The sequence below is a fragment of the Micromys minutus genome, assembly GCF_963924665.1.
Source record: "Micromys minutus genome assembly, chromosome: 14".
Classification (NCBI taxonomy): domain Eukaryota; kingdom Metazoa; phylum Chordata; class Mammalia; order Rodentia; family Muridae; genus Micromys; species Micromys minutus.
The window spans coordinates 47,538,487-47,550,203 of NC_137983.1; the positions used below are offsets into that span (position 1 = coordinate 47,538,487).

The following is an 11,717-nucleotide window of genomic DNA, read 5'->3' on the forward strand; positions in this document are numbered from 1 at the left end:
AAGAAAGTTTTGGTTAGCTAGACTTGGTGAAAATGGCAAGCTTCTAGTTGAGTTGAGAGACCCCATGTCAAGGCAATAAACATAGAGCAATAGAGGAAGGCAATCCACATCCTGATTTGGCCTCCCTGTATGCACACCTGGGCATATTCATCTGAAGACTCACGTTCACACACAAACATACACTCAAAATGTTAAAGCCACGTGTGGTGGCTTGCTTTTGTAATCCTAGGACTTGGGATGCTGAAGTAGGAGGCTCACTGTAAGTTCAAGTGAATTTAAGGCAACCTGAGCTACTGACTGAGACCCTGTCTGAAAAATAAAAAACATAAACAAGAGAAAGATATTTCTTTTTTTTTATCATGACTACTACAGTCTATGTGAATATTCATCTAGAATCTTTGATTAGAGTAAGTCCACTTTACCTCAACTAAAGATGGCAGTAACACAGTTGTCATTTGTTGGGGGGTATCCCAGTCAACCCTCTGCCAGCATTAAACACTTTCTGCTCAGTTCCCTACAGGTTTGTTTTCAACTCTTGCTGAAGGGCACACATGGCTTCTTATTCTGGGTCTCCAGGTAACCCAAACCAAGTCTCTTTGTACAAAAGCAAAATCAAATTTCAGTGTCTTCATCCTGCCATGTATAAACTCTCAACAGAAAATTTACCACCTCCTCACATCTGTGATATAGGGGCAACTGGGGCTATTAGCCTAAGCTAATCAACTGATACCAAGAAGGTATTTACAGGGATTTTATATTTGCCATAATTTAAAAATATTTTTCACTTATAAGACTTTAAATTATTCTGTTTGTCTTTATAAAGAACCTGTCTAGAAATAATCTTAAAATCAGTTGTGATCTGACCATATAAAAGTATAAATAAAAGTTTGAAATTAAAAAAAATATGTCGCATCTAAGATATGAGGTATGGTTTGAAGGGTCTGTTCATTTTGTTGAGTTTGGTACACTATCAGCTATCAAGAGACAGTCATTTAAGAATCAATTAAGAATTAAAAGAGGGTAAGAGAGTTGGCTCAGCAGTTAACAGCACTTCCAGAGGACTCAGGTTCAATTCCCAGCACCCACATGATGGTTTGCAACCTTCTGTAATTCCAGTCCCAAGGGATCCGATGCCATCTTTTGGCCTCTGGAAGCAGGCTTGTGGTACACATACATACATGCATACATACAGACATTCAATCAAAACACTCATACACACATAAAAATGATAAAATAAATAAATGTTTAAAAAGTTAAGAGAGTACCAAAACATGAGCAAGAAGTCAGTTGTTATTAAGAATTCAGCTGAATCAAAAAGTCTACATCTAATTATGTTTTGCTTAAAGAATATATGAGGTAAATTTATAAATTCATAAACTTAAAAAAATGTTATTATAGGAGACTAAGGTAACCAGGACAAAGGACAGCAGCCTCCTCTTATTTATGTATCAAGGAAAGCAAAAACAAAAATGTCTTAGTATGTAAAACTAAGTATTTATTTATACTCCATATGTAAACAACTAAGAAGCAACAACATATCAAGCATTTAGAACTCATTTTAAAGGACGGAATGGTGGTCCCAAAACTCTACGTCCACATCCTAAGCCTTCAAAGCTGTGTACATTTCGTACTTTGAAAATATCCACTAATGAAACCCCAGCTCACTCTCAATTTCACAGTCTTCTAGGCCAAATCCAATCCCTAGGACTAACATGATGGAAGGCAAGAAGTGACTCCTGAACACTGCCCTCTGGCCTCATGGAACACATGCACCTACACAAGTAAATACATGTCTTGTGTTTAACTAGTCTTGAGAATGAAATGAAGGATTTGCGACCAAAATCGCTTTAGATTATCCAGGTGGGCCTACTGGTTACAACCCAATGGCAAATGTCCCAATGCATGAAGGGAGGTGGAGACCTCCTGAGACAGAAATGAGGAAACCGCAGACTATGAGGCCAATACAGATGGGCTTCTAGTCAAAGAAACTGTCCGGTATCCAGAAACTGAAAAAGACAAAATCCTAGAGGTAATTCAGCCTAAATTGATGTCAGACTCTGGCCTCCAAGCTATGAGAATAAACTGATGCGTTTAAACCATTAAGCTTGGAGTGATCTGCTGTCTTAGCCTCAAGAAATGGGCTTTTCACAATGTTAAAGAAACTTTTCTTTCTTTTTATTAGGATGAAAAATAGTGTGAAGTATATATACTAGGGGGTAGGGCATATGTGCATGTGAGGGCTGGTACACATGGGGGTCAGAGGTGTCAGAGCTACAGGTAATCGAGAAACAGCCAATGTGGGTTCTGGGAACCAAACCCAGGTCCACTGTAAGAACATACTGTCCTCTTAACTACTAACATCTCTTCAGTCCCTAGTCCCTTTTCAATGGATTTCGAGTTAGTGAAAAAAGCAAAACTTACAAAGGTCCCATTACTTACCCTAAAGGTAGGGGACACATTGCTCACTTTCAGTAGTAATAAGAAACCTGAAAGGCTGTATACTGATGGGCAGATCTCAGATAAAGGTAAAGCACTTGTCACATAGGCATAAGAACCCAAATTCAGAGCCTCAGAACCCATGTGAGGCCAGACATGCATCTCCTTGTAATTCACGGCATGTCTGAATGGCAGTGAGATGGGAAGCAGATACAGGAGAGAATCCGGAAACTCGAAAGGCAGCTAAGCTGGTCCACAGTGGTGAGCAAGGAACCTGACTCTAAGTAGAATGGAAAGATCAACACCCAAGGTTGACCTTTGACATCTACGTACATGCCACGGCACATGTGCCCCCACAATCATGCATATGAATATGTATGTGCATTTGGTACACACACACACAGAGATTTTTTTAAACTCGAAAGCATCACAAATTATTCAGAATTTTAGCAATGAAGATGTTCTCAAGAATGAAAACCTACATTCACACAGAATCCAATGCAATGTCCATACAATCTGCTTTTGGACAGCAAAAGAGGCCCTCACTCTTACTATCTCCCTCCTCAAGCGGAACTGGTTGACAAGAGTTTAGACACAGCTGCCTGGAGACTGTTTACACATTTCCTAAAACCATTACATGTAATATCACCTGTATTGCTAGCAAACCAAGCTAGAAGAAAAGCTTATGTCTTAAGCTCTTGTGATCAATCTGCAGCTGATTACTTTGATTTTATTTTGATCCATATTATTGTTTAACCCCATTTCTTCCTCGTGTGTAAATTGCTCAGTGCCATCGTGAATCCCTTTTAAATTTCATGTAACAAAAAGAGTTTAATCTAGACATGGTGGCTCATGCCTTTAGTCCTAACACTAAGGAGACAGAGGCAGGCAGATCTCTGTGAGCTCGAGGCCTGTGAAGTCTACACAGACTACCAAGACTACAGGCTGAGATCCTGGTTTGTTTCTTTTCTTTTTTAAGGTCCATATGGGAAAGAGTGGAGGAACTTATTTTTTTTCTCTTTATCTTAATTTTAAGGCATTAACTTCACAAGCCCAAAAATCACTTCTACAGCTGCCCAGGGGTATAAGGTTTGCACTTGACTCCCCTCAAGTGCATGTCCTCTCTCCCAATCAATAAACTCACTAACTTTGCTTCACTGTGACTCATCCTGAATTTCTCCGCAGCGAGAATACGGGCACTTGAGTAGAGGTCCCCGAGGCTCTAAGGGGTACTTGTCATGTGCAAGGTCAGCAACTTTAGGTTGTGCTCCCAGCTGTCTTGTCCCTTCTGCTAGTGACATTAAATACGTAACCACGATTAAACCATACATTCACTTGACATACTTAGTAAAGTAAGAAACCATCAGCCTGGAGTTCCTGAAATTTCTGAATGAAATCCTATTCTAAAAGTCAATTATTCAGAAACCTTGATGTGGAACAGTGACTTTCCTGTTTCCTGGGAAAATACTTAAAAGATAGTGATTCAGAGAGGTCCTAATTCCCTACCTCAGATATAATCTCCAATTGGAGCAAAACTCAGTAAGGGATCCAGTCCTCAAAGCATCTCCCAACACAGAATGAACAGAGCTGAGAAATGGGGGAAAGTCACAGATACATCAGGGAGAACCCAACCAGAGCTCTTCTTTCAAACCGAAAAAACCAAGAGGAAAATGCAACTTTTTAAATACAATTTTTTACGAGACGTCATATAACTAATTCACATTGGGGGAGCTTTCTTGTTTTCTTGTTTTCGGAGTTCAATCTCCAAGGGGAGGGGGGCTAAGGGGGGAGAAAGAAAGAAACAGTAGCAAGAAGAAAGCAATCTGACAAGAGATCAGCCCACATCTAAGCCAAGTCAAAGCTGAAGAGAACTGTATCCACAGCCAGGCTCCTATTGTAACCAATGTATTCATTTCCTCGCTGGGCTCTCGCTTTCACCCGGGAGGAACCCAAGGCAAGATTCGTCCTTCACAGCTGTCACTTCGGTCAGCGCCTGGAGGTCTTGCTAATCTAAAAGACCTCGGAAGTGCAAATGAACCCAGTCCCAGCATCACCACCTCGGACTCAGTGTCCTACTTTGGCAGGCACCGAGACAGGCAGTAACAGCCGGCCGCGGCGGGGGGTGGGGTGGACCCGGGAACACACTCAGCCTCGGCAGGACGTTCCAAAAGGAACCCCGAAGTGAGAACCAGAAACTTCCCCCCGCGGCGGGAGGCGGGCTGCTGCGGCACGTGCTCGCCCGGCTGCGGGCAGCGCCGCCCGGGCCCCGGGGCTCGCGCGCACCGCGCGGCCGCGCCTCACCTGGACCCCGGTGTAGTTCTCGAAGAAGAAGAGCACCATGTTCTGGTAGACGCAGTAGAGCCGGTCGTCCACGCGCTGGTACAGGCGGGAGGGCAGCAGCGCGGACAGCACCCGCCACACGGTCCAGGCCAGCAGGTAGGTGGGCGCCGAGCCCAGCAACAGGACGCTCGGGAGCAGGTAGCGCATAGAGTACGTGTGGAGCACCAGGGACAGCAGCATCCTCTCGGCTCGCCAGCCGCGACTCGCCTGCGTTGCCCGCGCGGCCGCCGGGACCTCAGCCACCGCCGGCCGCCCGCCAATCACCGCGCGGGGCCGGCCGCGCCGCCGCCCTCCGCCCTGGCTCCGCCCCCAGCATGGGCCGCGGGGGCCCGGGACCCGGCGGGGACTGGGATGGCCTCTGCTCGGCGCCTTGGAAAGGGCACGCCTCGGCTTGCGGGGCGCGCTCGCCTCAGGGTGCTCGCTGGGCTCCGCGCGACCCGCGCCTATCAGCGGGGAGGCGGGGTGAGGCAGGACTCCCAGGTAATAAGGCGCCTCCTGATTGGCCGACTTGGGGACGTAACCCGTGCTCTGATTGGTCCGCTCCATGTCTCGTCACGACGCACGCTAGACTGCGGATGCTATAGCTGTGGAGGAGCCCGGGAAGGTGTGAGGTGGTGGGTTTTGGCCTGTCCTGGCGTTCGGGAACAGCATGGGGACAATCGGATGTTCCCTGCAAGACACGCGGGGGCCGACTAGGTCGTGGAGCGCAAGTTACGGACAGCTGCAGCGTCTTCAAGAGCCGGAGGGCCACTCGTGTCCCCACGTGCATAGGAAGCGCTCCTTCCTCCTGGCTGTTGGAGAATGTGGCTGGGTCAGACTTCCGTACCCTTGGTTGACCCTTCACAGGACTATCATCTTCCTTTATTAGATCCTTCAAATCTTTAACTGTTGCCCTTCAATTGCCTCTTGCCCTTTAACTTGTTTCTGCTCTGCTTTCTCCTAATATCCTACATTTCTTCCTGTTTTTTCTTTCCGTGTATAGGAAAGCATTTTCCTGTACGTGTAGAATCATTAAGTTCTGTTCCCTCCAAAAAACTAGAAAGGTTAAGTAGCAGCAAAAACTTGTCCAGAGGCCCAGGTCCTCCTACTGCCCTAACTCATGGAGACCAGATTGTTCTAAACTAGAAGGTATAGAAGAAAGCAGGTCAGGGTACACGCTCAGATCTGTCAATTTTAAATGTGTGTGCTGTGTGAATATGTTGGTTTCTATAAGTGACCCTGAGGTTGCTTATTCTGCCACTTTGTTTTTTCTCTTTCCAGACCACTGACTCATCTGCCTGCCATGTCTGTCTGCTTCCTTGGACTTCCCTTCCTCTCTTGCCCCGCGTTTCTTTCCCATCATCTCTGAGGTGCGCTTCTTAAGGCATACAGAAGACTCCTGTCATAAGCACATTATATCAGATGGACATATTAATATTTTCACAATGTCGGAATGTACTGAATTAAAAGTAAGTTTCACAAAGTACAATGGCTTTGGTGGCACCAAAAAGGCCCACTTTACTTTGTAGCCCTGGCTACGGCAAACATGGGTTCTTTTATTGCAATCTTAATTACTAATATTAACTCTCAGATCACACATACATCACTCAGTAAGTATATCTCTCTATGTGTTTACATATGTATATATAGGTTATAGTGACCACAAAGAGTCAAGAAGAGGGAAGGAGTTTTAAAAGCCTTGGGAGCTGGGGAAAATTGACAGGGATGTAAGTGTCTGTCTTGATAACAAATGAACCACAAACACAGCTTTACGGAAGAAGCTGTTCTTGGGCTGCTGTGGGTCACAGATGTGACAAACTGTCCAGTGTAATGCAGATGTGGAGGTGAAAAGGACAGAGGGACTGTTAGACAGATGGACCTAAGATCCAGATTGGCAAACAAGAGTTCAGGAAGACAGGAATTGGGGCACACATCAAAAAGCAGGGACTGAGTCAACCAGGTCTCTGGAAATTCAGGGATTCTTCCTGTGTTCGTCTATGACATTCTCCAGATAGTTGGATGACCCGTTTACTTGACAATATTAGGAGTCAACCTTTGTCATAAAAGACAAGATTTCCAGCACAGTTAAGTGCCTGAGGCCCCTCCCCTTTCCCAACCATCAAGTTTCAGTTTTCTAGGGATGTCAGTAGAAATGTATGAGGAAAAAGGACATGTATTAAGCCCTTTGTGTAACCACAGTGGCTTTTACCTTATCAGGTTATAATCCTGTCTAAAACCTCTCTGGAGCTACCTCATGCAAGATTATCAGAGGTGAGGACACAGTAAGATGGCTCTGAGCATTTGCAATCAAGATTGGCAAACCTTGGTGATCCGCAGAACCCATGCGGTGGAAGAAAATGAACTAAAGATTGTTCTGTGACCTCTACAGGTGCTCATGGCATGCACCCAAGTACTGAACGGCTGTAGAACTAGACAGATACGAAGGTGCATAATCTGAGAACCACTAATGGCTTATATAGATGATACTTAACAGTGTGTGCCTGTGTGTGTGTGTTCCTGCAAAAAACAAAACAAAAAACCCTCATGCTTAAGCTTACATTAGAATATCTGTTTAAAATTAAAAAATCCCAGCTATGCTTCACTATAAATTCTTTTCAACATCAAATCCACTAATTCTGGTTAAACCTGAGCTGAAGTCCCTAAAATTCCAGGAAGCTCCTCTGGCTGCTGAGAATGATAGAGTCTTCAGGAAAGAAAACAAAAAAAAACAAGGTGGGGCTCAAAGATGATTCAAGGTAGAGGACTTGGTCAGGTCTGTTTTGATAACCACAGAGAAATCTCAAGAGACCTCACAGAATTAGCAGTTGAAGAAAGGTATTGGGGGGAGGGATAAATGGACACAGCAGACATACAGAAAAGAAAGAAATACACTGTACAGCAGAAACTCTGCCAGAATAATAATAATAATCCAGTCTTCTCAAGGACTGCGCTTTCTAAGCCTCTGAAGCGTCTTCCCTAATTTAGGGTTGGTCACCTAGAAGAAATACAGGACAGCAGATTGGCCTAGAACTGTTGTGTAACTCGTCCTCATCAAGCCTTGAACTTGAACAGTCCATCAGCAGGGGGCCTGCTGGTGGGATACAAAAGCCAACAAGGCCTCGGTTTTAAACTGTTTTGAGTTTTTGTCTCAAGTCATGGGGGTCAGGAAGAAAACAGCCATTTTTGATCTTTTCCACCTTTTTTTTTTTTTAATATTCCTTTTTTGTTTGTTTTGTTGTTGTTGTTTTATTTTTTATTAGATACTCTCTATTTACATGTCAAATGTTATACCCTTTGCCCACCCTGCTTCCATCCCCCCTCCCCCTCTACTTGTCTTCACAAAGGTGCACTAGCTCCCAATCACCCTCTCCACCCCAGTGCCTTGGCTTCCCCTATATTGGGAAAATGTGCCCTTCCTGGACCAAAGGCCTCTTCTCACATTGATGCCAGACACTGCTATTCTCTGCTGCATATGCAGCTGGAGCCATGGGCCTCTCAATGCGTGCTTGATGGTTGGTGTTTTAGTCCATGGGAGCTGTGGAGGATTTGGTTGGTCGATAATGTTCTTCCCATGAGGCCACAACACCCTTCAGCTCCTTCATTCCCTCCCTCCCCCCAGCACCCTCACTGGGGTCCCTGTGCTCAGTCTGATGGTTAGCTGCCAGCATGCTCAGCTGCATGACTCTGGCAGAGCCCCTGAGGAGGGACCCCTGTCTGGTTCCTGCCAGCAAGCACCTCCCAGCATCAGCTATAGTGCTTGGGCTCGGTGGCTGCACATGGGGTGGATCTTCAGGTGAGCCAGCCCCTGAAGGATCCCCTCTTCAATCCCTGCTCTTCCACTTGGTCCTGCACCTCCTCCCTTGAGTGTTTTGCTCTCCCTTCTAGGAACTGAGGCTTCCACATTTTGGCCTTCCTTCTTTTTGAGCTTCATAAGGTCTGTGAATTGTTTCTTGGGTATTCAGAGCTTTCTGGGGTTAGTATCTAATTATCAGTGACTGTGTATCATGTGTGTTCTTTTGTGACTGGGTTACCTTATTCAGGATGATATTCTCTAGTTCCATCCATTTTCCTAGGAATTTTGTAAAGTCATTTTTTTTCTAATGGCTAAATAGTACCCCATTGTGTGAACGTACCACACTTTCTGTATCCATTCCTCTGTTGAAGGACATCTGGGTTCTTTCCAGCTTCTGGCTATTATCAATAAGGCTGCTATGAACATGGTGGAGCATCTTTGGGGTATATGCCCAGGAGTGGAATAGCTGGGTCTTCTGGTAGTAAGTACTATATCCAATTGTCTGAGGAACCACCAGACTGATTTCCAGAGTGGTTGTACCAGTTTACAACCCCACCAGCATTGGAGAAGTGTTCCTCTTTCTCCACATCCTTGCCAGCATCTGCTGTCACCTGAGTTTTTGATCTTAGCCATTCTTCTCCACCTTTAATACCCAGTCTTTGTCCCTTTCCATCTGCCTACCAGGGAGTTTATCTAACTCATAGTTTCTCAAGTGAGGAGCCATTTCTCTTTCCCCATTACTAACAGGGTAACTATTTGTTACTGTGAGCCTAAAGATTTTGAAAGAGAAAAAAATGTACGCAAACCAGAGATAATTTCTGAATTAGGGGGTCAAGAAAATAGGCAGGCTTTCAGCAAATGACCTGGGAGTGGTATTGCTAGAGCGTCTTCAGGGAGTAAGAAAATCTAGAATGTGCAAGCTTATGAGTTTGGTTGGTGTCTGAAGAAAAATACAAAGGAATTGAAAATGTTACAGTTTCAAGAGGGCAGGCAGAGGGAAGGGCTTGCAAGGCACAAGTACATGTGAAAACCTGAGGTGTATCATGATTTGTCTGTCCCCAAGCTGTCATCCCAAGATTTCAAACAGAATTGTCTACTCATCGCAGGAGGTCTTTGGCTTTTTCCTGAACTGGGAAGCTCCTGCCAACCACTGGCCATTTATGAAGGGGCTTTGTGACCAGTCATGCTATTGTGTCATTACCTCACTGATATTTCTGTCCCAAATGGGTCTCCAGACCTGGAAGGCACCTGCTGTTGGAATCAGAAAGGCTATAGAGCATGCCACATTGACTAGAGGAAGCTCACACAGAACTTCATGTGCCACGTCCCCTCTGAAGCCTGGAAGGAAGCTGACTGTCAATGGCCCTTTTGAACCCCCTTCTCACTAAGCATCCCCTGTCACCAACACCTGTCAAAGCAACCTTCAGAACTTTCCAAATTCGTATGGTGAAAAGTTTCAGCATTCAACGATATAGCTCAGCGACTAGTTTCTAAATATCCCAAGCATAGAGGTTCCTGGATGTCTATCTTATATTGGTAATGTAACAATACAAAAATTACTCTGACGAAGTTTGAGTTCCTGACTTTTTGGTGTAATATGGGTGGCATTGTTTGAAAAAGGCTACTAAGCTGCTGTGCTTTATTCCAAGAACACATCTGAATGAGGTCAGATTTTCTTCATTGACTTTAACAGGCTGATGCAAAATACACAGCCCCTCTCTTCAAAGAGAATAAGAGACCATTTATTCTAGTGCCAAATCAAAGTGGCCATGGCAGGGAACACAGATTTGGGGTACCACCAAATACCATTCTTCAACATGGTAACAGCGTCATGTTTTTATAGTAACACAACAAAGAAAGTAGCCAATCGAGTTGCTTTTCCAGATGCTTTGGAAGTCACAGTAGTCACAGTAGTCAGCCTACTGTGAAATAGGTAAGTCCCTGCTATAGGCTTCAGGTGTTATCTGATGGAATTCTTAGCCTTTGCATTATGAAAGCTACAGATCTTATTTGTAGATTACAGAAGCATTGACCTACTAACCATGAGGATGTTAAGTCACGGAGGTGGGCAGTAAATGCCTATTTAAAGAGCTCAGGATAACTCAAGATAATTGGGCTCTTGACCTGCAGCATTCCAGTTCTCTACAATTCAGATAAGTTGTAACCAGTGAATCAGCCTAGTAAATGTCCAACCTGTGTTCCCCTCCCAATCTCAGTTCACAAACCAAAAAATAGCTCGGCTGCAGGCTAAATACAGGCAGCAAAGAGACTGGCAGAAATAAAAACAAATAGTACCATCCTTCTCACCAAGTTTTTGTTGTCTTAAAAATAATCATTTTTAATACATAAACACTATTTAAAATGTAAATGATTTATTAGTATTTCTAAAGGAATTAATCGGTGACATGATGGAAGGAGCCATTTTGGGGGTTCTCTTCCTTTAAAGTAGTCTCCCTGTGGTTCCTAGGCTGGGCTCACAGTCCTGAGCTTGAGTAGTCACCTCAAGTTCAGAGACTACAGGCATGTGCTAGTTAGTGTGTCTGGATCAGGAAGTCTTCTTCTTTCTTTCTTTCTCTCTCTCTCTCCCTCTCTCCCTCTTTCTTTCTTTTAATTGAAGTTGGCATCTAAAACACAAGGCCAAGGGGAGAAGCAAGAAGCCTTTGATGCATTTAGCAAGTCTACAACATTCCTGGTAGGACCCAAACAGTACAAGGAACAAGGCTACTAAGTCAACTTCAACTATGGAACCCACCCCTCCAGCCACAGGAACAACAACCAAGTTTGCTGTGGTATTTGTTAACTTTGTATCAATGCCTGACAAAACACCTCACAGTAACAAGGGAGTTGAGTTTTGTTTTGGTTTCTGGTTTCCAAGGATTTCAGTCCAAGGTGATGGGAAAGACTGAGGCCATTCACATCTCAGGAAGCAGAGAGCAAGGCCGGAACCACGAGCAAAGCTATACAGTCTTCAAAGGACTGTCTGTATTTAGAAGCTTCTGTCAGAAGATTCAGAAGCCTCCAAGAATAGCAACACAGGCCGGCAGGCAAATGCCAACATGACCCTGTGGGGATATTCAGATTTAGGCCATAGAGTTACTAATCTCTGAGGCAAGCTTACGCATTCTCACCTATCCTGCCATTCATGTTAAAGCCTCCAGGTTCCTCTGTG

General features: G+C 44.6%; 1 protein-coding gene and 1 long non-coding RNA gene across 2 annotated transcripts in view; one reads left to right on the forward strand and one right to left on the reverse strand.

Annotated features, from left to right (window-relative positions):
* The window catches only part of AGPAT5 (1-acylglycerol-3-phosphate O-acyltransferase 5), a 41,799-nt gene extending 36,575 nt beyond the window's left edge, over positions 1 to 5,224 (reverse strand). The window contains exon 1 of the mRNA XM_080928882.1: positions 4,738 to 5,224. Within this exon, the coding sequence (XP_080785008.1) occupies positions 4,738 to 4,956 (219 nt within the window). The 5' untranslated portion in view covers positions 4,957 to 5,224. The remainder of the gene's footprint in view (positions 1 to 4,737) is intronic.
* Positions 5,225 to 5,374: 150 nt separating this feature from the next.
* LOC308429860 lies at positions 5,375 to 7,286 on the forward strand. Its single transcript, XR_013975334.1, has 3 exons — positions 5,375 to 5,587; positions 6,037 to 6,224; positions 6,973 to 7,286. It is a non-coding gene; the product is annotated as an uncharacterized lncRNA (long non-coding RNA).
* The last annotated feature ends 4,431 nt before the right edge of the window (positions 7,287 to 11,717 follow it).